This window comes from Juglans regia, chromosome 6, assembly GCF_001411555.2.
Source record: "Juglans regia cultivar Chandler chromosome 6, Walnut 2.0, whole genome shotgun sequence".
In the NCBI taxonomy this organism is placed as follows: Eukaryota; Viridiplantae; Streptophyta; class Magnoliopsida; order Fagales; family Juglandaceae; genus Juglans; species Juglans regia.
Genome location: NC_049906.1, coordinates 37,802,967 through 37,829,341, shown reverse-complemented (window position 1 = coordinate 37,829,341; position 26,375 = coordinate 37,802,967). Strand labels below are relative to the sequence as shown.

Below are 26,375 nucleotides of genomic sequence, written 5' to 3'. Positions count from 1 at the left end.
TTTAAGATTAATGTGTCCATATGATAGTATGGCTTTCACTCTTTTGCCGTAATCTTTTAGATTTCCTAAATGGTTTTGGATCATTTCTTGAGTTTCTGAAGACCAAAAGCCTTTACAGTAAAGCATGGACATTAATCATATATATATATATATATATATATATATATATGTATTGATTTTTGGTCATCTGTGGCAACGTACATTGAGTCTATAAAGGGTCTTTGTTTCTGTGTACAAGCAAACTCTCCAAACTTATGACCAACCTTCCTTCAGCATTGTTAATTCGTATGGAGCAATTAATGAATTCCAGCAAAATAGAAGATCTACGTGACAAAATTATTTTCCTCTTCAAAACATCTCTCTTATTCTTCTTCATTCTCAACAGGAATATTGCATCAACTGGGTGGAAAGTGTTTTCCAGTATAAAATACTAAATAGCTTCATAAGAAAACAATCGCTGATGTGGTTGAAGCTCTTGTTGGAGCGTTCATAGTTGATAGTGGCTTCAGAGCTGCAATTGCATTTCTTCGATGGATTGGCATACAGGTAGATTTTGAAGCCTCACAAGTTTCTAAGGCCTGCATAGCAAGCACTAGCTACATCCCGCTTGCTACTTCTTTGGACATTCCTTCCCCTGAAAATTTGTTAGGGTATCAGTTTCTCCATAGAGGTCTGCTCATACAGGCATTTGTACATCCTTCTCACAACAAAAATGGAGGAGGCTGCTATCAGGTATGCACCATGTCCTTTCTACTTCAGGTACTATACAATAATACTCTCTCTACTTAATATCTCTTATGACAAGTGCACAACCATGCAACATTTTATCTTGTGATAATTTGAAATGTCTTTTTTCACCAGAGATTGGAGTTTCTTGGAGATGCTGTCTTGGATTACTTAATTACATCATATCTTTGTTCAGCTTATCCAAAGTTGAAGCCTGGTCAATTGACAGATTTGAGATCTGTGTTTGTGAATAATGAGGCGTTTGCCAATCTTGCGGTAGAACCATCCTTCCACAAATTTCTTATATGTGATTCCAGTAGCCTTACTGAGGCAATTGGGATGCATGTCGATGCTGTTAAAATGCTCTTTTGCCCTGCTACCTCACCTGTATCAAATTATCATTCTTCCATCATTTGCTTCAACACCAGTGCTGTAAGAAGAGAATGTAGATGTTACCTTTTATGGGAAGGTCTATGCACAAACCTTTATGGAAATAGCCTGCATAGGTTACCCAAGCTCAAGAAGAAAAGCTCATAAATAATCCATAAGAAACAATATACCCCATGAAATAAAAGGGGAACAGTGCACTAAAAGACCTCATTAAAAGAAAATGTTGGTCCTACACCTCATTATTTATAAATTATCTGTTTGGTTTCATGATTCGAATTGTTTGGCAAAACCTTTTCCTGTATAGAACAAATTGTTTGATTTTCCATTATTTGCAGATTGACTTCATAGTCTAAGAGTTTATATGCCAGAAAAGTATTTTTCCATTATTAAATCAGATAATGAGTTTCAAAATAAAAGAAACAGGAAATGAATCAACATCATTACTTAAAAAGAATAAGAGAGTATAGACCATCATTCAGACAACCAACATCATTCACTTTACTGAGAACATTGTTCTACACAATAGAGAACAGTATTTTTACACAGAGACCCATGAATAGCAGAGAACAAACTGCGAATAGCAGATCATAAACAAATAATAGGAGAGTATAGACCATCAAGCACAAACAAGCAAACAATATATAACCTATTCAACCATCCAAACACCCATAAACCCACGAATAGCAACATTTCTAATAGGAGGCTGCTATTAGGTATGCACTATGTCCTTTCTACTTCTGGTACTAGACAATAATATTCTCTCTGCTTAATATCTCTTATGACAGTTGCACAACTATGCAACATTTTATCTTGTGATAATTTGAAATGTCTTTTTTCATCAGAGATTGGAGTTTCTTGGAGATGCTGTCTTGGATTACTTAATTACATCATATCTTTATTCAGCTTATCCAAAGTTGAAGCCTGGTCAATTGACAGATTTGAGATCTTTGTTTGTGAATAGTGAGGCGTTTGCCAATCTTGCACTAGAACGATCCTTCCACAAATTTCTTATATGTGATTCCAGTAGCCTTACTGAGGCAATTGAGATGTATGTGGCTGCTGTTAAAATGCAAGCGCCTGAAGGGAGTCTTCTTGAGGGGCCAAAATGTCCGAAGGTAGACATTGCAATCTTCTGTGAATTTTTTCTGTTGTGGCTTGGTGACAATGACGAACTGACCTCCTAGCCATCATTTTTTTTTTTGAGTTTTGTTTTGTTTTCTTTTTGGAGAGAAGGAGGGGGGTGTGGGAATGTAATTGTCATATTACTAACTCAGAATGATGTAACTTATTGCATCAGGCTATGGGTGACTTGGTAGAGTCTTCTCTGGGTGCCATTCTTCTTGATTCAGGGTTTAATCTGGAGCTTATGTGGACGATAATGCTTTCCTTTTTGGATCCAATCATGAGGTTCTCCAGTTTGCAGATTAGTCCTTTCAGGGAACTGCAAGAACTTTGCCAATCTTATAATTGGGATCTACAGTTTTTAACATCAGAGAAGGGTGGAATGTCTCTTGTTGAAGCACAAGTGAATGGAAAAGATGTTTGTGCAACTGCCTCTGCAACATACGGAAACAAGAAAGATGCTATTAGGATCGCTTCACGAAAAATATCCACAATTTTGAAGGTAAAATTTGTATGCTTACTTTATGCTCTTCTGCCTTGCTACCTCACCTGTATCAAATTATCATTCCTCCATCATTTGCTTCAACACCAGTGCTGTAAAAAGAGAATGTAGATGTAAATACCCCTGATGCGTGTAACACCTTTTGATTTTGAGCCAAAAATTCTAGCCCTCATTAAAGTATCCGATAGTAATCCCCCATGCATAACACCTGTTATTAAACACCCACCTGGCACCATAAGTGGGCAGGCTTGCAAGACAGATGAAAATCCAAGCTGTGATCCTGACCTACAGCCCAAAGGTAAAATTATTTTAGTTGCAGGATATCAAGTGTGGAACAAGTATTTCATTCTCTCTCTAAAAGTAAAAAAAATCTTCCAGGTGGGTCAAACAAAGCGACGGCAAGATCACGATTGTATGAAATCTGTGCTGCTAACTGTTGGAAAGCCCCTCTATTTGAATGTTGCAGAGAGGAAGGACCAAGCCACTTAAAGTTGTAAGTAACGTATATATGTAAACAAAAATCTTTTGGGCAAGTCTATTGTCATGGACTTCAGGTGTGAGTCCATGATAATATAAACCCTTTGTTTTCAGAGAGAAATTTATTCAAGACTTGTGACTCATCAAATAACAGAAATTAAAGTTGATCATAAGTCCAACTTTCTTGAAATTTAGGTAATAGGAATGCTCGTGTAATTCGTATATCTTGCAGATTCACTTTCAAGGTGATTGTGGAAATAGAAGCCCAGATGTTATTTTGGAGTGCTTGGGAACACAGCAGTCAAAAAAGAAAGATGCAGCAGAGCATGCAGCAGAAGGAGCTACAAACTCGAAGGTACAACTTTTTATATATATATATATATACATATACATATAAAAACTAGAAGCTATTTTAGGAAACTACCTTCGATTTTTGTTTTGTAGTTCTTGTTCTTCTACCACATGAATATGCTGGAATTTGCATGGATGAACCATCACAAAATACTTGAGGCTAAATAATCATATTTTCATTCATATGAAGCTTAAGTTAAATACAAAATAAAAATAACTACTTTACATAACTGCTCCTCCATACACTTGAAAGAAATTTGAAGTCAACCACCATCGATGTCAACGTTAAGAAAACCCTACCAGCTGCCCCGCCCACCCCTCCCAGAATCCCCACTTCTCTTCATCACCATCACCATCGCCTCCGTTCCCCTTCGTCCGTCCATCATCTAGGTGGAAAACAACTCATCTTTCTGCATCATCATGCGTCAAGATTAGATATCCTGTGCCAAGAGATCATGTCTCTCAGAAAAATTTTGATTCCCAAGGTTGAAGGAGGCTTTCTTTGTTGTGCGTACAAGTTGGATTCAATGTTGTGATCAACTTCGTAGTCATCATAATCAACACGACGCTTCTTAGAAAGCTGACTTCCACCCATTGGATTTGCTAAATTTCCAATATCTTTAATGGGTGCATTCAAATGGACATCAATATTTTCGTGATGGGGCACACCTGCATGATCTTTTGCATTCTGTTCATGCTGTTTGTATAACAGATGAACTTCGCAACGTTTTAAGATCACTAAATTTGGATATCTGTTTTCAAATATAATCCTCACGTTGTCTACTAAATTTGGAGTGCTTTCAAATATAATCCCCAGATCATCTGCCTGATCTACACTCACAGCTCGTAGGTCCATAATATCTTTTGTAGAGAAGTACCTTAACCATACATGATCTGAATCAATTTCATTAAGTTTTGCACATTCATCCAAAGAATGACCGACGTCAGTATCTCCTCTCATGATGTAAACGCCCAACTCAATAGTTGCAATGGGTTCAATAACAACACAAATAGCAATTCCTATTATGTCATCCAAATTATACGGTGGGGCCACTTTAATATCAAATTCACATCGACGACTATTTGAAGTGATCTCCCTGCAATTGCTGAACCAATCTGGAATCTTCTCTCCCGGAAATATCATGCGAGCCTGTTGAATGAATACATCATAAAATATATTTCTACTATATTCATATATATAAACCAATTAGGCACACAAAACGAGTATAAAAGGAAAAGAGAAATATATATAGGGACTTACTCCATTCCATGCAGCATTTGTCATCCAATTTCCCATATTCATCCAATTTCCCATATTCACTTTATAGCATCTGGCCAAGTTAAAATCATCTGGCCATGGGAAATTGAATTCTTTTGATATTTCTGGTAAACTTTCCAGTGATATGCATCCTCTAGCATTTAATACCATTAGATTCGGTGGAAACTTTTTAATTTCTTGAAGTTGCTTGCAATCAATGAATTGAAGAATGCACAATCCAACATATGTTTTGATGCTTGAAGGAATGCTTACGATATCACTTTCTGATAGATATAATGCCTTCATATTGGGAAAGAAATGAAATGGCCCCAAGAAATTCGATTTTGATACGCCAGAGTTACTGAGATCCAATGTGAATAAGTTTTCACCCAATGAAGCTTCATTGTCCCAGCTTGTAGACACTACATAGGGCGTGGGTTGTCCATTATGCACCTCCTCCTCCTCCATCCCAAAACTTATAATATTTGGACAATTGTTGAGTGTAAACCACGTTAGAGATCTCAACTGATTAATGCTACTTGGTAGACGCTTCAGGTTTACAGAGTGCCTTAGGTTTAAACTTTCAATCCCAGTGAGGTACCCAATGGATGAAGGCAATTCTTCTATTGCGGTGCCCGATAACTCGACTTTGCTAAATGTTTCATTTCACATTCAATTTCAGGAAAGTTTTGAAGGCTTGAGCAACCACTAAGTTCAAGGTCTTGCAGAGATCTCAATCGGAGTCTCCTTGGTAAGCGCTTTAGGTTGTCACATCCATTAAGTTCCAATACAACAAGCTTATCAAGGAATCCAACAGAATCATGAACTTCAACTAGATTTTTACAAAAACTAAGATCTATTTCCTTCAGATTTGGGCAGCTTGAAATATCCGAGAGTTTCGTTATGAATTCACAACACCAGAATTTTATAACTGTGAGATTCTGTTAAAAAGAAAAGAATATCAAACTAAGTTTAAAGAAAGAAATATTGAAAATAATAATATAAGTTGTACCTTAAAATATTCCAAGTGTATCTCTTGGATGCGACTACCGGGCATGCGTAGAATAGAGAGTTTGTCCCCACGAAATTTAGATGGCATAGATTGTAAAGGACAGTTACTCCAATCAAGCACTATTATTCATCAGGTAGAGAATTAAGTTCTTCAGAAAACTGTGCATTGCGGCAAATAAATAATCGGAGTCTTTTCAAATTCTTGAAGGCCTTGGGATCCAAGCGGATAATATCATCACCTTTAGGAAAATCTAGAACAATTGCTTCAACTCTACATGTTCCCTATATAGGAAGACAATGCATGTTTAAGTGTGCCAACAACATCAAAAAATAAATTATTCATATATTTATACACACACGTAGAATATGTCGCAAGTGCCAAATTAGAAGCAATGTTTAATTGAAAGAGATTTTGATCTGACTTACTATATCTTCCTCCAGTACATTGCGAACGTCTTTATGACGGAATAATCTGCTACGTTCTCCTGGATTTTTGGGAGATTCTTTTCGAACAACTTCTCTACCCATATCTCGTAACAAGTCGTGCATTTGCAATCTTCCGTAGAAATCCTCCGAAATAAGGCACTTCTCCTTAAGTCTTGGGATGCAAGAGTTTGGGTAAAAATCAAAACTATCTAGTATCTTAATGACATGATCAAGCCCTTGTCCATTGAAAAAAAAACATGCAATGTCAAGAAAAACATTCTGTTCATTTTCACTTAATCTATCATAACTTGTTTGAAGTATTTTTTGAATATCTTCGTGAGGGATTTTCCTGTACTGATCCAATGCACTTTCCCACTCACTTTTTTCACTTCTACCATTTAAATCCAAACCAAGCACTGTTAAAGCTAGTGGAAGCCTTTGAGCATAATTTACAATCTGTTCTACAAACTCTCCATAACCGTCAACCGGTTTCTCTCTTTGGAAAGCATGCCTACAAAATAGTTGACAAGCATCATCTTGATTCATTCCCGTCATCTCAAATGTTGAATCAACGCCATGAGCAGTCAATAAGTGTTGATCTCTTGTTGTGATGATGATTCTACTTCCTTCACCAAACCAATCACAAGCTCCTGCTAATTTTTTTAATTGATCCAAGTGGTGTACAGCATCAAGAATTAGAAGAACTCTTTTAGAACGAAGCCTACGCTTTATCATAGTCATTCCCTTATCAATACTATCAACCTTCAAACTTTTACATTCTCCAAAGATCTTAGAAAGAAGTGTCTCTTGCAGTTGGACCAAACGATTCACTTGATTCCTAGTGTCGCTATCAATTGGAAGAAAATAACTAGCTTCAAATCGAAAAGCAATCGAGTTATAAATTGCTTTGGCTAGAGTAGTCTTACCAATTCCCCCAAGTCCAAAAATTCCTATCATTCGTATGTCTTTCATTCCAACCCTTAAAAGCAAATTGACATGTTCTACATGAGGTTCTAATCCAACGGGATGCTCGGCAACATGTAAATATAAATGATTGTTTGCCATTCTTGAAACGTCTTGAACGATTTTTTCAATGAATTTTGATTCATTCCTGTGTTTGTGCGGACACATATATATAAGAAAAAAATAGAAACAATTAATGACTTGTACGTCTCACATGCAATACAAGCAACATAATATAAAGAAAAAGGATTAATTAATGAATATAGCACTTCGCATGAAAATAATCTAAATAATTTTTTTCCCACAACCTGGAAATAAACTAAAATAAGAAAGGCCAAACAAAAACTTAGATTTTTATATAGTTTCATTCAGGTTGTGATTAGTTCAATTTATTCAGCCACAAAAACTTATAAAGAAATTAATGTTTTAGTTCCACATTAAAACCCATATATATACAAGATGCAGACTAGCTAGTGATTTATACATATGATAGAATGGGGGGAAATCATGAATTAATGAACGGCACAAATTAATTAATTAGAAATACCCATTTCTGATCAGATGGTCCCCGGACAAATTAGCAACTTCTCGTAGGGCTGCCTTCCACATCTGCAACTTCATGTGATCTACATTCAATTTCTCAGCATGTTTAGCCAATGCTTCCCCAAAACTTCCGTTTTGATGTCGAATATCTGATGGATCTACGTGGTAAAACACAGGTAAAACTATTTGTTGCTTTGATTTTTTACACTCAAGAATCTTCACTAACTCATCCAAACACCATGTAGACGATGCATAATTTTTTGAGAGTACAATGATGGAAATCCTTGAATCTTCTATGGCTGGGAGGAGTTTAGTTGAAATCTCATCACCCCTTTTAACTTCATCATCATCTATGAAGGTACGGATTCCCTTTTGAATCAAAGCATGGTATAGATGGGAAGTAAAAGTATCACGGGTATCTTCTCCTCTAAAGCTCAAGAACACATCGTAGAGCCATGGAGAGGTGACTGAAGAAGAAGAAGAAGACGAAGAAGAGATTGTAGATAAGGCCATGGAAGAAATTAGTCAGTGTACGTCAGGATGTAATGCCTGATCACTGTACATCATCGACCATCCTTGAAAGGGACAATCCCATGCCGCTTTCTCACACCATACCTATCAGTTAATGGTATCTTCATGGCAACTTCCTTAAAGTGAAGTCATGCATTGAGTCAATTATTGAAAGAAAGATGTTCAGTAACTTCTTGGCAATTTCCTTGCAACTTCTTCAAGCTCTAAGAGATGCCATTTTCACACCATACCTATCAGTTAATGGTATCTTTAAGGCAACTCAAGAGAGAGATGCCGCGTTAAGTGAATTGCGCGTGAAGTCAATGCCGCGTGAAGTCATGCATTGAGTCAATGCCGCGTTGAATTATTGAAAGAAAGATGTTCAGCAGCTTCTTCAAGCTTTAAGAGATTCCTTTTAAATTATTAAAAGGAAAAAACAAAACAAAACAAATTAACAGTGGTATCTTCCAAAAACAGAGGAATTAAGCTTACGTTAAAAATAGAGAATAGTCGCCGAAAGAACTGGAAATCATCGACTCTCCTTTAAAAGGACAACTCCAGGCCATGCCGCTTTCTCACACCATAGCTATCAGTTAATGGTATCTTCACGGCAACTTCCTTAAGGATGGGACTAAAGTGAAGTGGCGTAAAGATGTTGATAACTACCAATTTTAGAGTTTATCTTGAATACTCTCTGAATAAGTGGATGGGATAATTTTCCTGGAGGCGTTATCATTTCATCTAACACGCGTCATGAGCTCTTGGGCTATAAGTATTCCAGACTTGGACTTACTCCTTCGGGTCCTATAAATAATATATCTTTCAGTTGGGTAGGATCTTGGCGTTTCTTGTCGCAATGATTCATCTTATTATTATAATTTTTTAAAATTTTTATATAAAATAAAATAAATAATTTAATATTTTATATATAATTATCACATACTAATATATGAAATTATTAAATCTTATCGACTAATTATTATACAAATTATAAAATATAATTACGAAATATATTCAATATATAAGCATAAATAATTAGGTTACATATTATATATTTAATTATAAAAGTTCTATGCTTAAATTATTAGTTCATACATGTAAATATATATATATGTATATATTTATCAATATATGAAATAGCTTTAATCGAGTCGAGCTAACGAGTCGATTGAGGCATAAACGAGTGGGTCTTAAAAAGACTTAGCCGAGTATAGTCGAAGTTTTGTAGGATATGTGTCATTTACTAATCGAGCGAATATCTACTTTCACGAGCAAGTTTTTTTTTTTTCAAAAGTCGAGTTTAACTTAAATTTAACTAAACGATTACCGAGCGGACTATTAAATAAACTGGTTCATTTACCTCTCCAATTGCGGTCAGGATTGTATTCGTCAAGACCATAATTATTGCATATGGATGTCCCACACTATCACTTGAAGTTAGAAAAGGGTAGGTATAAGAATAAATTGTTGGGTAGGGTCTTACTTTGGCGTTTCTTCTCATTAATGTCTTGACTCTATATTACGGTCAAATCTTAATTCAATTTTTTCAAATATCAAAATAATAATAATATTAAAAAATTATATTTTAACTATATTTTTTCAATTTTTATCTTTCATCTAAAGTTACGTTTGGATGCTAAGTTGAGTTGAGTTCTTTATAAATAGTAATGAGTTGAGATGATAAAGTGAGTTTTGTGGAGTCCACCTAAGATAGATTAGAATTGTTTATTATAAATGTGTTTGAATGTTAAGATGAGTTTAAATATATTTATGGAAAGTTGAAAAAGATGATGAACTAGAAGAGAATATTGTAGATAAGGCCTTGGAAGGAATTAGTCAGTGTACGTTTGTATGTAATGCCTGATGATCACTGTACTTACTGGATGTAGAGAGTTGGAAAACATCGACTCTCCTTCAAAAGGACAACTCCAGGCCATGCCGCTTTCTCACACCATACCTATCAGTTGATGGTATGTTCATGGCAACTTCCTTGAGGACTTGGTGAAGTCATTGAGTCAATGCCGCATTAAATTATTAAAAGAAAGATGTTCAGCAGCTTCTTCAAGCTTTAAGAGATTCCTTTTAATAATTTAAAAGGAAAAAACAAAACAAAACAAATTAACAGTGGTACAATGACAACTGTAACGCTCCAAATCCGAGTGGCTTGGTGAATTACTACTTGTTACTCATAAACATATCTCCCCAACACATCCAAAGGAAAAATCTCCAAAAACTTCATAAATAAAATCAATCTCAAATCTTCTCAATAATCTCATTACAAACTCCACACAATCTTTAATGCAATAATAATAATCAAAGGGGTCCATAACCTCCCGGTAGTCATAACCAATCAACTAAATAATTCATAAATCTTACTAAACTCATAAAACCCAAAGACATTAAGACTAAGAACACCAGAAGTCCTTCTTCTACCAACATCTTCTCAGCTTAAACACAAGCAGCATTCTAAACCAGGTCCTCATTTGGACTCACCACATCATCTGAAAAATATTATAATGATAGGGGGTGAGTTATCAACAACTCAGTAAGCAGAAATCATATGCTAGCGTGCAAACATGAGCATTTATAAAGTAGAGTATGCAGAATAAAATATTTTTCAGAATTATCATGCAGAACAGAACATATTTTCAAAATAACAGAGCGATGGTTTTAAAACAAGTAAAACCCATGGTACTTTGGCATAACATAATCTGAGTATCATCATCAGATCAAAACAGAGCATCAAACAGAGCAAAGACCATGTTTCACTCCCGTGGTAGGGTTGTGCTAACCCCGGTGGCCAAACCAGGCAGAGACAGAGGTGAAATCTTTCCTTTATTCTTCTCGGAGCCCTGAGTGTGCACACAGAAAAAGACCACAATAAAACCACTTTGTTTCCAAAGTGGGTGTACTCAGAGACATAGAAGTTGGTACCAACCCAAACAGAGCAGAACATAACAGAGCAGAGCAGAGCAAAGCAGAGACAGAGTCAGATACGAAAACCAGTACACCATGCCAAAGGTTTTCAGATGTTATATCAAAATAATACAGAGTACCAAAACAGAATCAGAACAGTTTACACACGCTGAACACAAAAGCCAGAACAAATAAATGCACAACTTTTCATTTCTCAATATCGCTCTTTTTCCAGATTTCAGAAACCACATGACAGAATTTAGCTCATGTCTACACAATGCATGTCAGAATATATTTTTCCTTTTTCACACCGATTTCATGAATAATGCAGATAAGTGATCGAGGATGATCTTTGTTTTCACAAGTTCCCAACACAACACAAATTATGCAAGTTTTCATAAAATCAACCTCAGTCTTATTAACTTGTAATAAACCCAGCATAGAAACCCCGCTTACCTAACTCCTGCAGCGTATTATCTATACCTTGAAATTGACTTCTATCAATCTCGTCGCATATTCATAAAAAAATATATAAACTAAGTATTAAAAGAAAATAACACAACCTCCATCTAAATAATTAAAACCCACAATTCCAAACCCTATTATAGCAAAAATAGCTTACTAAGTCAACCAAGTAGTAATCTGGACAGCCCTAAACTCAATCCAAAATATCATATACTAATCTTAATATTTACTAAAACACCCTCTAAAGTCAACGTCTAACACCAATAATCAAAATTTCTAAGACCATTCTAATACAAAGTGTTGGCTTACTCACTTAAATGACCAAGAATTAGGAATCACAAGCCACGGAAGCCGAAGAACTGACGAAATGCAAACTCAACTCACGGCAACAACAAACTGCAGAAATGAGGATAAAATCAAAATAAATTTGAAGAAGAAACTGCATGAGTACGTTACGGCAATGAGAAATTCCAGCAAAGGTTTCAATGCCTACCCGAAACACACCAACCCGAAATACTCCCACGCATAGCAACCAGAAAACTCACAAAATGCTACTCAAACTCACGACAACAATAATTTCCAGCAAGGCTTCAATGCCGACAAAATGCACCAACCCAAAGACTCACCACACACAATAATCAGAACCCACGGCCACAAACAAAACTGCAAAAAAAGAAGATAAAATAAACCGAATACTAAGAAGCAGAATCCGCACGGTTACAATAGGAGAAACCGAAACTCAAAGGGATGAGAAAGAAGCCCTTACCAGTCGAAAATGGAGGGGGTGCGAAGTGATGCCCGTGTGTTGCAGAGGAAAAACTGAAATGCAAAATGGAGAGAAAACAGAGGAATGTAGCAGACGGCAACCACCGAAACTAAGTGCAGCGCAAGAGAGAAAACCGAAATTGAAGAAGTTTAGAGCAAGTGTTTCAGGCTGGGCTCGGTCGTGGCAGTGGCTGGGGTGCTGCACGGTTGCGCTATGGGGAAGGGCTCACGGTGATGATCAACCGAAAATGGCCGTCTTGGTTCTGCTCTATTTTTGGACTGCAAAACAGAGTTATTCGGCTTCGGTTTCGTGTGGGAGTCGCACGAGTTTTGTGGTGCAGGTAAGTGGCTATGGCAGCGTTATGGAGGAGCAAGCAGCGGCCTGACTTCCTTGGAAAGTTGCAGTTTACGTGCGCTGGTTGAGTGAAATCGTGAAGGTGCAGGCTGGTTGCATCGTGAACGGCGGGGCTTTGGCTTCGATGGTTGGCTTTCCGTGATAGTGAGGACATGCAAGAATTGGGCTGCGGCAACAAGTGCTTGGGTAGTTTCTACAAACATGGGATAATGTATTTGTGTGTATATATAGGTGATGGAAACCCTAAGGGAAAAACTGAGAGGAAGAAATGTGCATGCCCTTGCCCAATAATCTGCAACAAGGAGACAGAAGCAGCTGTTCATTTACAGCATTCAAGTGGTCTAGCAGATCATGCAAGTTACAGTCCAACTAGATGCAGTAGAGGTCACCACTGGCTTCATAAGAAAACAATCGCTGATGTGGTTGAAGCTCTTGTTGGAGCGTTCATAGTTGATAGTGGCTTCAGAGCAGCAATTGCACAACAATGCAACATTTTATCTTGTGATAATTTGAAATGTCTTTTTTCACCAGAGATTGGAGTTTGTTGGAGATGCTGTCTTGGATTACTTAATTACATCATATCTTTATTCAGCTTATCCAAAGTTAAAGCTTGGTCAATTGACAGATTTGAGATATGTGTTTGTGAATAATGAGGCGTTTGCCAATCTTGCGGTAGAACGATCCTTCCACAAATTTCTTATATGTGATTCCAGTAGCCTTACTGAGGCAATTGAGATGTATGCGGATGCTGTTAAAATGCAAGCGCCTGAAGGGAGTCTTCTTGAGGGGCCTAAATGTCGGGTGGTAGACATTGTAATCTTCTGTGAATTTTTTCTGTTGTGGCATGGTGACAATGACGAAATGACCTCCTAGCCATCATTTTTTTTCCGAGTTTTGTTTTGTTTTCTTTTTGGAGAGATGGAGCGGGGTGTGGGAATGTAAGCGTTATAATGCTTTCCTTTTTGGATCCAATCATGAGTTTCTCCAGTTTGCAGCTTAGTCCTTTCAGGGAACTGCAAGAACTTTGCCAATCTTATAATTGGGATCTACAGTTGTCAATTCGCATATCTTGCATATTCACTTTGAAGGTGATTGTGGAAATAGAAGCCCTAGATGTTACTTTGGAGTGCTTGGGAACACAGCAGTCAAAAAAGAAAGATGCAGCAGAAGGAGCTAGCCCCTCGAAGATACAACTTTATATATATATATATATAAAAACTCGGAAGGTAGTTTTGTAAACTACCTTCGAGTTTTGTTTTGTAGTTGTTGTTCTTCTAGTAAAAAGAAATGCCCTCTCCATGTAAGGTACCACACAAATATGCTAGAATTTGGATGGATGAACCATCACAAAATAATAGTACTATTGGCAATTCGAGGAGCCTCCAAATATTTCAGGCTAAATAATCATATTTTCATTCATATGAAGCTCAAGTTAAATACAAAATAAAAATAACTACTTTACATAACTGCTCCTCCATACACTTGAAATCAGAAAAATTTTGATTTCCAAGGTTGAAGCAGGCTTCCTTTGTTGTGTGTACAAGTTGGATTCAATGTTGTGATTGTCTTCATACTCATCATAATCAACACGACGCCTCTTAGAAAGCTGACTTCCACCCATTGGATTTGCTAAATTTCCAATATTTTCATGATGGGGCACATGACCTGCATGATCTTTGGTATTCGGTTCATGCTGTTTGTATAACAGATGAACTCCGCAACGTTTGAAGATCACTGAATTTGGATCTCTGCTTTCAAATATAATCCCCAGATCATCTGCCCGATCTACCCTCACAGCTCGTAGGTGCATAATATCTTCTGTAGTTAAGTACCTTAACCATACATGATCTGAATCAATTTCATCAAATGCTGCACGTGCATCCCAATAATTCCTGGCGTAGGTATCTCCTCTCATGATTGAAACGGCCAAAATAATAGTTGCAACAGGTTCAATAACAGCACAAAAAGCAATTCCTATGATGTCATCCAAGTTATACGGTGGGGCCACTTTAATATCAAATTTACACCGATGACTATTTGAAGTGATCTCCTTGCAATGACTGAACCAATCTGGAATCTTCTTTCCCGGAAATATCATCTCAGCCTGTTGAATCAATACATCATAAAATATATCTCAACAATATTCATATATATAAACCAATTAGGCACACAAAACGAGTATAAAAGGAAAAGAGAAATATATATAGGGACTTACTTTATTCCATGCAGGATTTGACATCCAATTTCCCATATTCACTTTATAGCATCTGGCCAAGCCAATCCATTCTAGCCGTGGGAAATTGAATTCTTTCGATATTTCTGGTAAGCTTTCTAGTGATATGCATCCACTAGCACTTACCACTTTTAGATTCGGTGGAAACTCTTTAATTTCTTGAAGTTGCTTGCAATCATTCAATGAAACATACCACAATCTAACATATGTTTTGATGCTTGAAGGAATGCTTACGATATCACTGCCTAATAGATCTAAATAGCCCAGTTTGGGAAAGAAATGAAATGGCCCCAAGAAATTCGATTTTGATAGGCCAGAGTTTGTAAGAAATAAATGAAAATTAGAAGTGGTTGAATTTGTGGGTTGTCCATTATGCACCTCCTCCTCCATCCCAAAACTTATAATATTTGGACAATCGTTGAGCTCAATCCACCCTAGAGATTTCAACTGATGAATGCTACTTGGTAGACGCTTAAGGTTTACGCAGCTACCTAGCTCTAAACTTTCAAGCCCAATGAGGTGCCCAATGGATGATGGCAATTCTTCTATTGCGGTGCCCCGTAAGTGGACTTCACGTAAATTTTCCATTTCACATTCGATTTCAGGAAAGTTTTGAAGGCCTGAGCAATCATTAAGATCAAGGAATCCTAGAGATCTCAATTGGAGTCTCCTTGGAAAGCTCTTTAGATTGAAACATCCATTAAGTCTCAAGTTAACAAGCTTATCAAGGATTAATCCAACAGAATCATGAACTTCAACTAGATTTTTACAATAGCTAAGATTTATTTTCATCAGATTTGGGCAACTTGAAATATCCGAGAGTTTCGTTATGAATTCACAACCACGGAAATCCATAACCATCAGATTCTGTTAAAAGGAAAAGAACATCAAACTAAGTTTAATGAAAGAAATATTAAAAATAATAATAATTGTACCTTAAATTCCAAGCGTATCTCCTGGATTAGACTAAAGGGCATTCGTAGTATAACAAGTCTGTCTCCATGAAATTGTGGTAGAGATTGTAAAGGACATTTAGGCCAATCAAGCACTCTTATTCCATTTGGTAGAGATTTAAGTTCTCCAGAAAACCGTGCATTGCGATATCTAAATAATCGGAGTCTTTTCATCTTCTTGAATGCCTTTGAACTCAAGCGTATCATGTCATCGTCTTCAAGAAAATCTACCACTATTGCTTTAACGTTCTCTGTTCCCTATATAGTAAGACAATGTTTAAGTGTGGCAACAATCACAATGTTTATTTTTTAAAACAAAATTATTTATTTATTCATATATATATACACATAAATAAAAGTACTATATGTCGCATGTGGCAAAGAAACAATTAATGTTTAATTAAAAGAGATCTTGATCTGACTTACTGTATCTTCCTCCAATACATCGCGAACGTCTTCATGATTAAACAATCTGCTACGTGCTCCTGGATTTTTGGGCGATTCTTGTCGAACAACTTCTCTACCCATATCTCGTAACAAGTCATGCATTTGCAACTTTCCATTGAGCTCAAAAATAAGGCACTTCTCCCTAAGTCGTGGGATCCAAAAGTTTGGGCAAAAATCAAAACTATCTAGTATCTTAATGACATCATCAAATACATCTCCAATAAAACAACAAGCGATGTCAAGGAAAATATTCTTTTCATTTTCACTTAATCTATTGTAACTTGTTTGAAGTATTCTCTGAATATCTTGGTGAGGGATTTTCTTGTACTGATCCAATGCACTTTCCCACTCTTTTTTACTTCTACCATATAAATCCGAACCAAGCACCGTTAAAACTAGTGGAAGGCTCCCAGCATAATTTATGATCTGTTCTACAAACTCTCCATAACCGTCAACCGGTTTCTCACTTCTAAAAGCATGCCAACAAAATAGTTGTAAAGCATCATCTTGATTCAATCCCCTCATCTTGTATGTTGAATCAACTCCATGAGTAGTCAACAGGTGTTGATCTCTTGTTGTGATTATGATTCTACTTCCTTCACCAAACCAATCATGACCTCCTGCTAAGGTTTCTAATTGGTTCAAGTGATCTACACCATCAAGAATTAGAAGAACTCTTTTAGAAGGAAGCCTGTGCTTTATCATAGAGCTTCCCATAACAATACTATCAACCTTGAAACTTTTACAATCTCCAAAGATCTTAGAAAGAATGGTCTCTTGTAGTTGGACCAAACCATACACTTGATTCGCAGTGTCACTAACATTTGCAAGAAAACAACTAGCTTCAAATCCAAAAGCAATTGAGTTATAAATTGATTTGGCTAGAGTTGTCTTACCAATTCCCCCAACTCCTAAGATCCCTACCATTCGAACGTCATTTGTCCCAACACTTACATGCAAATTCATGATATCCCATACCTTGGAGTCTAATCCAACTGGATACTTTGCAACATGTAAATATGAATGATTTACTATTCTTGAGACCTCTTGAACGATTCCATCAATGAATTTAGATTCGTTCCTATTTATATACAATATAAAGAAAAAGGATTAATTCATGAATATAGCTCTTCGCATGAAAAACAACTAGGAACATAATCTAAATAATTTTTTCCAAGAACCTGAAAATAAACTAAAATAAGAAAGGCAAGGAACATAAGCAGAGTGTACGAGTTGATCGATCTCTGCATGTACTTTAGTTTGTGATCATAAAAAGGCCAAACAAAAACTTTGATTTTTATATAGTTTCATTCTGGTTGTGATTAGTTCAATTTATTCAGCCTTAATTTCCAATGAACTTATAAAGAAATCAATGTTTTAGTTCCATATTAAAACCCATATATATACAAGATGCAAACTAGTGATCTATACATATATATGATAGAATGGGAGGAAATCATGAATGAAATACCCATTTATGATCAAATGGTCTCCGGACAAATTAGCAACTTCTTGTAGGGCTGTCTTCCACATATGCAACTTCATGTCTCCATACAAATTCTCTGCATGTTTAGCCAATAATTCACCAAAAGTTCCTCTTTGATGTCGGATATCTGATGGATCTACGTGGTAAAACACAGGTAAAACTATTTGTTGCTTTGATTTTTTACACTCAAGAATCTTCACTAACTCATCCAAACACCATGTTGATGATGCATAATTTTTTGAGAGTATAATAATGGAAATCCTTGAATCTTCTATGGCTGGGAGGAGTTTTGTTGAAATCTCATCACCCCTTTTAACTTCATCATCATCTATGAAGGAACGGATTCCCTTTTGAATCAAAGCATGGTATAGATGGGCAGTAAAAGTATCTCGGGTATCTTCTCCTCTAAAGCTCAAGAACACATCGTAGAGCCATGGAGAGGTGAATGAAGAAGAAGACCAAGAAGAGATCGTAGATAAGGCCATGGAAGAAATTAGTCAGTGTACGTATGTAAATCAGAGTTGGAAATCATCAACTCTGCTTTAAAAGGACAACTCTAGGCCATGCCGCTTTCTCACACCATATCAGTTAAGGCTTCGTTTGGAAGTTGAATTCATCTCAATTCATCTCAACTCAGCATTACAATTTTTTCAAATTCCAATATAAAATACAACAAATAATTCAACTTTTTCAAATTTCAAAATAATGGGACCCACTGACACTCTCTCTTTCTCTTTAATTGTGGGACCCACTAACTCTCTCTATTTCTCTCTCTTCCTCTTTATTTGCACGCCCTCTCTCTATTTCTCTCTCTTTAATTGTAGGACCCACTAACACTCTCTCTCTATTTCTCTCTCTTTTTCTTTAATTTGTGGGACCCATTGACTAGTTGCCCATTGACTCTCTCTCCCTCAATGCTGTGTTTGGCGCCAGATGAGAAAAGAAAGGTTTTTACTGTCAGATGAACAGTATAAAATTAATGATGGGACTTTTTTTTACAACTTCTTACAAATATATCTAAACTCATCTTAACATCTAAATATATTTTAAACTCATATTAAGTGGACCCCACCAAACTCATTCAACAATCTCAACTCACTACTATTCATAAAAAATTCAACTCATCTCAACATCCAAACGCAACTTTAAAAAATGAAAGAAAACAGAGAAAGATGCCGCTTTTAAGTCAATGCCGCGTGAAGTCATGCATTGAGTCAATGCCGCGTTAAATTATTGAAAGAAAACAGAGGAATTAAGCTTACGGAAAACAGAGGAACTGTGTCTTCCAAAAACTGTCGCCGAATTGCAGAGAAAAAAATAAAGCAGTCTTTTTTTATTCCAAACTTCATCCTCCATTACAATGATAGACAATTGATAAAGGAAACAATAAATTGAAAACAAATCAAAGTAAATCATCCTGAAAACAGAAACAATTCTAAAGGTAAGTTGACGCCGTAACTTCAGGCTTGATAACTCCATCTTCACACTAATTGCTTGCATGTTCCAAAATCATTGGAAGCCGCTGCCACGTTGGTTGTATCCATGTCCTGCATCAATTAAGTAACATAAATTTTTATTGGTGTGACATAATGCAATATGTTACATTTTAAAGTTATTTTTATTGTAAAATAAATTTAACAATTCACATCAAGTTATATCAAGCTATATCAAGCTATATCATGTTTATTTTTATGAATTCTTTTTAAAAATCTAACACTTTTCTTAATGAAAAGGAATGCTACTTAATTTGTATAATCACTATCATGTTAAAATGAAATGGAAGAATGTATTTCTTAATGACCTCTCATCAACTAAGAGGGCAGGCTTGCAGGATAGCTGAAAATTCAAGCTCGTGATCATTCTCATGATCTACATACAGCCCACAGGTACAATTATTTTAGTTGCAGGATATCAAGTCATGTGGAACCCCTGTGTTTTATTGAAAAGAAATTTATTCATGGCGGAGTAAAACCAATGTGGTGCGTGTACTGCTTGCCCCACAACAACTTTTTTGGGCATTGTTTTTCTGGTTTTTGCAATATTTTCTCAATGTATTTTATTTTGTGTCCTGTCTTTATTTTCTTAAAAAAATTAAAATCTAAAAAATAGTGATTTCAGACCTTAGTATGAGTGGAGTGGTCCCCCCTCTGTTTACACGGTGCTTATGGTGGGATTTGGTACACCCTATTCCGCTTAGTCAGAATATAGGTTTTGTCACTTAGTTACTATTAACTCTATGGTGGAAAGAGTTGTGTTATCTCTTAGATTTAGGTCTTTAGAGATATAGACTAGACCATATCAATCACGAAAGTGTGCTGAGAAGTTATTAATGATTATAACTGGTTTGTTTTTAAATCAACTTTATAATGTCCTCTATTAATGAATGGAATGTGATTCATTATTATCCAAAAAAAAAAAAGGTTTAGCAAAAGAAGCAATACATAAGTACTAAACAACACATAGTTGTTGCGTAGTTTGGAGGATGCGTCCATTCAAGAGCTATGTTGATGTGTCTTCTACTGGAAACAATATTGAATTTACTTAATATTTTAGAAAAAAAAATAATAATAAGGACAAAATGGGAAAATGATAAATGCAAAGGGATAAAATTGGAAATAAAATTTGAAGAAAATCACTGTTCATTAACGGTTAGACAACAGTAATAAATAGGGTCAAATATGTAAATATACTAATAAATTAAAAGAATAAAAAAGTAAATTTACAAAGAAGAAAAGGAATGAGATAAGGGCAAGAAAGGAAAAGAAACAACAAAGAGGGACAAAATGGGAAAATGAAATTTGGAGAAAAAACACTATATATTCCGTATCTAGACACTTCTATTCATAGAAAGAAATTAAAAGGACAAAAATGTAAATTTCCAAAAAAGAAAAACAATGAGATAAAGGCAAAAAAGAAAAGCCACAATAATGAGGGACAAAATGGTAAAAACATTTGGAGAAAAATCACTATTCATTAGTCCAAAACCACTTTTATTCATAGAATATATATATATATATATATATATATATATATACACACACTTCTGGTTAATTTATTAATTTTGGTTTGGTGATATATTGACATATTTGTCCTTTATTTTTATTTATTTTTGGGTGGTTGCAAATTAAAATTTGCTTCCTCAAGTTATTCTGTTATTATAATGTGATCTCTCGATTGTCAAAATTATTATTTTGTCCACAAAAATAGAAAATGCAAATATTGTTTCCCATTAACAATTGGGGTACTTTAGGGAGACTTGAATCCATTGATGTCCCACGCCGACACATTAGTTTTTCTTAACTCTGCAAAATATTAGAAAAATGCATCTTTTACAACCATTTTTCTTATAAAATAAATCTTGCGTCACACCTAAAGCCATGTATATTTTTATAGAATCAATTTATAGATCTAACATTTCTCCTAATGAAAAAAAAATTCTTATCGGTGGTATGTGTCAGAAGAATAATTATGAATAGCTGAAATCCATATTTTGTATTGAGGGACAGTGTCCCTTTTATAGAGTTTACAAGAATATTTCATTACAAGAAAGCTAATAAGATGATGACAAGTGTAAAGTCTAGAATATTCTAAGAATTCTGTAAAACTAATTTATCTAGGTTAATACGTCCCCTCGAGTCCAATGGGGTTTCAACAACAGTGAGACTCGTTCTAAACCTAAAAAATGTATCAGAAACTAAGGGTTTTGTCAGCACATCAGCCAACTGATCTTTGGAACTGCAGTGGGCAACTGTTAGACTCTTGGCAGCAACCCGATCACGAACAAAGTGATAATCAATGTCTATATGCTTTGTCTTGGAGTGATAGACAGGATTGACAGATAAGTATGTTGCTCCAATGTTATCACACCACAAAGTTGGAGATTTAGGAAGGAATAGAGCCAACTCCCGAATCAGTTTTTGCAACCAAATTAATTCTGCAGTAGTGGAAGCAAGTGAGTTGTACTCTTCTTCTGTACTTGATCTTGCAACTGTCTTTTGCTTCTTTAAACTCCAGGAAATAAGATGATTTCCCAAATAAACACAAGAACCAGATGTGGATCTTCTGTCATCTGGGCATCCTGCCCAATCTGCATCTGAGTATCCGTGAAGAGTGAAAGGTGAGGAGAATTTGAACATCAAGCCATAATTAATTGTGGCCTTAAGGTACCTCAAAATTCTCTTAACAGCAGACCAATGAGATTGTTTTGGGGAATGCATGAATTGACATATTTTGTTTATTGAGAAGGATATGTCAGGTCTAGTAAAAGACAAATATTGTAAAGCACCAACTATATTTCTAAACAAAGTAGCATCATCAAAGGAGGGAGTATCAAACTGTGAGAGTTTGAGAGACGCAGACATAGGAGAGGTGATGGGTTTAGCATGAATCATGTTGCTTCTAACAAGTAAGTCTTTGATGTACTTACGTTGAGAAAGAAAAAGACCAGAGTCATAGTAGTCAATTTCGAGACCAAGGAAATAGGAAAGTTTTCCTAGATCCTTGACAGGGAATGCAAGACCCAAATCAATGATAAAGCTGTTAATGGCACTCGGCTTGGATGATGTCAGAACAAAATCATCAACATAAATTAGCAAGAGCATGTGTAAATCACCATGATTCAATATGAATAGAGACGGATCAGATTGAGAAGCAGAAAAGCCATAACCAGTTAACCAAGAGCTTAATTGTGCAAACCAGGCCCTCGGGGCCTGCTTCAGACCATAAATTGCTTTATGAAGCTTGCAAACATGCTGAGGAAAATTTTGATCAATAATGCCCTGAGGTTGTTGCATGTAGACAATATCAGACAAGAATCCATGTAAAAAGGCATTTTGTATATCCAACTGGCGCAGAGGCCAGCCACGAGTCACAACAATAGAGAGAACCAAACGTAGGGTAGTTGGTTTGACTATTGGACTAAAAGTATCATGGTAATCAAGGCCAGGTTGCTGGTGATAGCCTTTAGCTACCAGCCTGGCCTTTCTACGTTCCAAAGTTCCATCAGAGTTAAATTTGGTTTTAAAAACCCAACGACAACCAAGAACATTATATGAGGGATTAAAGGGTACCAAACTCCAGGTTTTGTTGTGAAGGAGCGCATTTTGCTCTTGAGACATTGCATCTCGCCACTCTGAAAATTTGGATGCAACTGAGAAGCTTGAAGGATCATCTGGTACCATAGCCATGGAGAGGAAACAGTGCCGTGATGGAAAAGGAATGGTGCCATCTGTGCAAGTACGGGGACGAGAGGAATTTTTTTTGCTTCGGTGATGATGGGAGACCATGGTGGTCGAAGAATAGAAGAAGAAGAAGGAGCATTTTTAGGACTGGAAGATGAGAAATGGTCGAGAAGGTTAAGATTAGAAGAAGAAGAAAGTAGCGGCGCAATAGATGAGGAATTGTCTAGAGAATTAGGGTTAGATGTGTTTGACGAGGAAGGGCCGGGTAAGAGAGTGGGCGGTAATGGGCTAGGTGAAATATTGGTGGGTAATGGGTTGAGGGAATCTATTATTGGGCCAGGGCATGGACCAAGGATAGATTGAGGGAAGAGGGGTAAGTGAGCAAAGGGTATGGACGGGGCCAGAGGTGTGGATTTAATGGACTCCGAAGAGGGAAACTCATCTTCATGAAAAGTCACATCTCTTGAAATATATAGCCTATTGGGCTTAAGATCCAAACATTTATATCCTTTGTGATGTGGACTATAGCCCAAGAACAAACATGGAGTAGAGCGAAAAAGAAGTTTATTTTTATTGTATGGTCTGAGATTAGAAAAACATTTGCAACCAAAAACTTTGAGGAAGTTATAATCTGGATCATGGTTGAAAGCAATTGAATGGGGAGATTTATTGTTGAGAATTTTTGTGGGTAGAAGATTAATTAAATACATTGTTGTTTCAAAAGCATCAGACCAATATGATTTAGGAAGAGAAGCATGGGCTAGCAAAGCAAGCCCAGTTTCGATAATATGTCGGTGCTTTCTTTCAACTATACCATTTTGTTGATGCGTATGGGGACAAGAAAGTCTATGAGAGATGCCAAGTTTTTGACAAATTGATATGAGAGGTTGAAACCCACCTCCACCATCCGTTTGAATTGTAATTAATTTGACATTGAATAGTCGTTCAACGTGAGATAGAAATATGTGGAAAATATGTTGAACATCAGATTTTAGTTTAAGCGAATAAAACCATGTGTAACGAGTGAAGTGATCCACAAATGAGGCATAATATTTAAAACCTAGCCTTGAATTAACTGGAGCTGGGCCCCAAAGGTCCACAGTGACTACTTGTAAGGGCCTTGTGTAAACGGCCCAACTGGAATCAAAAGCCAATTGATGGCATTTAGCCAAGGGGCACTCGGAACAATTGAAAGACTTTTTGTTGGAAACAAATGACAAACAGTTGGAGTGTAAAATTTTAAAGACAAGCTCGAGCGACGGGGGCCCTAGACGCCTATGCCAATTTGAAAGAGAGGTCCTTTCACCAAGAGCAGCAGAAGGATAAGTCTGAAGTGATGAGGACGAGCTCGGAGAAGAAGGGAAGACGTAGAGATTGTTACGAGTTGGACCTATGAGGAGGATTTTCTGGGTCCGGGTGTCCTTCACAAAGAAATGAGTGGAGTGAAACTCAAAGAAACAATTATTATCGATGCAAAATTGAAGAACTGAGACTAGATTTTTGGTGATGTTAGGTACATGAAGAAGGTTGCATAAACGAAAATTAGAGGAGTTTAAATGAAAGAGAGAGTCACCGAAATTCTGAATTGGAAGACAAGATCCATCTCCAACATGGATTGCTTCAGGTCCATGATATGGTTCAGATGACAAGTTCAAGTTGCTCAAGTCGCTGGTTATGTGATGGGTAGCAGTTGAGTCAGGGTACCAAGTTGAATCGGAGATGGTGTTTTGGTTGTTGGAAGAGGTATAATTTGTGGAAAAGGATTGGGGTGGGTTATATTGATAGGAATGATCAAATCTATGGTAGCATTGGAGGGCAACATGACCTGATTTCTGACATACTTGACAAGTAGGGCGAGGCCCACTAGGTGCTTGATGGGTGTTCCCTGAGGACTAAGAGAACTGTCTCCCACCACGAGAGTGATGATGACCTCTCCTGCGGCCTTGTCTTCCACCACGAAAGGGAGCACGACCACGTGTATCCCAAGAGAAAGTGAAATTTGCTGAAGGTTCATGAAGAATTTTTGAGACATGGCTCAGTCTGTTTTCTTGGACAAGTAAGAGTTGATAGAGTTCATGGGAGGTTAGGGGTTCAGCACGAGTTGTAACAGAAGTTACGAAACTCTCATAAGCAGGCCCTAAACCAGTGAGAAGATAAGTAACAAGGTTTTTTTCAGGGATAGGGGAGCCAGTTGCTGCAAGGGTGTCGGCGAGATTTCGGACTTTCCCAAAATAATTAGAGATAGTTTGATCTCCACGAGAAAGGTGAGTCCATTGATATCTGGTTTGGAAGTCTTTTGCCTGTGATTGAGAAGTAAACATGGACATCAAGGAAAGCCATAAGGCTCTAGAGGTTTCGGCTGAGAGAACATGGCTACTAATTGAATCGGAAAGAGAGGTAAAAAGTATACTGAGCACAAGTTGATCTGTGGGTGTCCAGGAAAGAAACTTAGGGTTGGTCTGTTTGGTGGGGAATTCCATGGTGATAGGTAAGAATTGAGAAGGGCAAGGCAGAGTTCCATTGACATATCCATAGAGATCTTTCCCTCTAAGGTATGCCGAGATCTGCACTTTCTATAACAAAAAATTTTCAGTTGTTAGCTTGGTAGTAACGACATGTGAGGAAGATGAAATAGAGGAGGCCATGGATCAAGAGGACTGCTAGTCGAGCAGCTCTGATACCATGTCAGAAGAATAATTGTGAATAGCTGAAATCCATATTTTGTATTGAGGGACAGTGTCCCTTTTATAGAGTTTACAAGAATATTTCAGTTACAAGAAAGCTAATAAGATGATGACAAGTGTAAAGTCTAGAATATTCTAAGAATTTTGTAAAACTAATTTATCTAGGTTAATAGTATGGAGTAGAGAAAATTAATGAAACGATTCAACTTATTTAATATATATATATAGATAAAAACATGGGTATTTAATGGAAATTAAAGACCCGGACATATGTGTATATATATATATATATATATGTAATAGGAAACCTACATTTTAGCAGAACTTTGAAGTACTTAATTTATAGGTACCCTCCAACAAGAAACCACTACAGCATTTTCATCATAACTAAAATAGACTCACTCATACACAATTAAAAATTATAATTTTTTTTAAATTGATGGTGGCTCGTGCGGACCAACGATCGTAAGTAGGATTGTCCATCCGACCCGACCCAATCCGAAAACTACTAATTCCGACCCGGACCGACTTAGAGACATTCTGTGTGGCTGCTGACCGATTACTCGATCCGAAATTCTTTTTAGAAGAAATGGGTATTCCGACCCGACTTTT

At 36.5% G+C, this 26,375-nt stretch overlaps 3 protein-coding genes and 1 long non-coding RNA gene across 7 annotated transcripts; 1 reads left to right on the top strand and 3 right to left on the bottom strand.

Annotated features, from left to right (window-relative positions):
• Nucleotides 1–1,264: 1,264 nt before the first annotated feature.
• LOC118348730 lies at nt 1,265–2,842 on the bottom strand. Its single transcript, XR_004801708.1, has 2 exons — nt 2,760–2,842; nt 1,265–2,672 (listed from the first exon to the last, which is right to left on the bottom strand). It is a non-coding gene; the product is annotated as an uncharacterized LOC118348730 (long non-coding RNA).
• On the top strand, nt 1,965–3,879 carry LOC109002495 (dicer-like protein 4). Of its 2 annotated transcripts, XM_035690959.1 has the most exons (4): nt 1,965–2,231; nt 2,414–2,740; nt 3,119–3,233; nt 3,450–3,879. In XM_035690959.1, exons 1-3 carry the CDS (start codon nt 2,163–2,165, stop codon nt 3,227–3,229), a joined length of 507 nt encoding a protein of 168 aa, XP_035546852.1. In that variant the 5' UTR covers nt 1,965–2,162; the 3' UTR covers nt 3,230–3,233; nt 3,450–3,879. The 2 variants fall into 2 exon arrangements, with proteins under 2 accessions (XP_035546852.1, XP_035546853.1); XM_035690960.1 differs by lacking the exons at nt 1,965–2,231; nt 2,414–2,740 and adding an exon at nt 2,867–3,038.
• A 572-nt stretch (nt 3,880–4,451) lies between these two features.
• LOC109002499 (disease resistance protein RPV1-like) lies at nt 4,452–8,525 on the bottom strand. Of its 2 annotated transcripts, none has more exons than XM_035690949.1 (5): nt 7,774–8,525; nt 6,264–7,374; nt 5,839–6,119; nt 4,830–5,767; nt 4,452–4,718 (listed from the first exon to the last, which is right to left on the bottom strand). In XM_035690949.1, the coding sequence occupies exons 1-3, from the start codon at nt 8,280–8,282 to the stop codon at nt 5,961–5,963; spliced, it is 1,779 nt and encodes a 592-aa protein (XP_035546842.1). In that variant the 5' UTR covers nt 8,283–8,525; the 3' UTR covers nt 4,452–4,718; nt 4,830–5,767; nt 5,839–5,960. The 2 variants fall into 2 exon arrangements, with proteins under 2 accessions (XP_035546842.1, XP_035546843.1); XM_035690950.1 differs by having other exon boundaries at nt 4,830–5,705.
• Nucleotides 8,526–14,116: 5,591 nt separating this feature from the next.
• On the bottom strand, nt 14,117–18,425 carry LOC109002497 (disease resistance protein RPV1-like). Of its 2 annotated transcripts, XM_018980283.2 has the most exons (5): nt 17,885–18,425; nt 16,393–17,494; nt 15,949–16,224; nt 14,996–15,880; nt 14,118–14,884 (listed from the first exon to the last, which is right to left on the bottom strand). In XM_018980283.2, exons 1-5 carry the CDS (start codon nt 18,382–18,384, stop codon nt 14,234–14,236), a joined length of 3,414 nt encoding a protein of 1,137 aa, XP_018835828.1. In that variant the 5' UTR covers nt 18,385–18,425; the 3' UTR covers nt 14,118–14,233. The 2 variants fall into 2 exon arrangements, with proteins under 2 accessions (XP_018835829.1, XP_018835828.1); XM_018980284.2 differs by lacking the exon at nt 14,996–15,880 and having other exon boundaries at nt 14,117–14,884.
• Nucleotides 18,426–26,375: the final 7,950 nt, after the last annotated feature.

Coding starts and splice junctions, on each gene's coding strand:
- LOC109002495 (XM_035690959.1), top strand. CDS start 2,163: ATGTATGTGGCTGCTGTTAAAATGCAAGCGCCTGAAGGGAGTCTTCTT. Junction 2,232..2,413: donor AGGGGCCAAAATGTCCGAAG/GTAGACATTGCA, acceptor TTATTGCATCAG/GCTATGGGTGACTTGGTAGA. Junction 2,741..3,118: donor AAATATCCACAATTTTGAAG/GTAAAATTTGTA, acceptor AAAATCTTCCAG/GTGGGTCAAACAAAGCGACG.
- LOC109002499 (XM_035690949.1), bottom strand. CDS start 8,282: ATGGCCTTATCTACAATCTCTTCTTCGTCTTCTTCTTCTTCTTCAGTC. Junction 7,375..7,773: donor GACCATCTGATCAGAAATGG/GTATTTCTAATT, acceptor GCACAAACACAG/GAATGAATCAAAATTCATTG. Junction 6,120..6,263: donor ATGTACTGGAGGAAGATATA/GTAAGTCAGATC, acceptor CTTCCTATATAG/GGAACATGTAGAGTTGAAGC.
- LOC109002497 (XM_018980283.2), bottom strand. CDS start 18,384: ATGGCCTTATCTACGATCTCTTCTTGGTCTTCTTCTTCATTCACCTCT. Junction 17,495..17,884: donor GACCATTTGATCATAAATGG/GTATTTCATTCA, acceptor GTATATAAATAG/GAACGAATCTAAATTCATTG. Junction 14,885..14,995: donor CAAATCCTGCATGGAATAAA/GTAAGTCCCTAT, acceptor TTGATTCAACAG/GCTGAGATGATATTTCCGGG.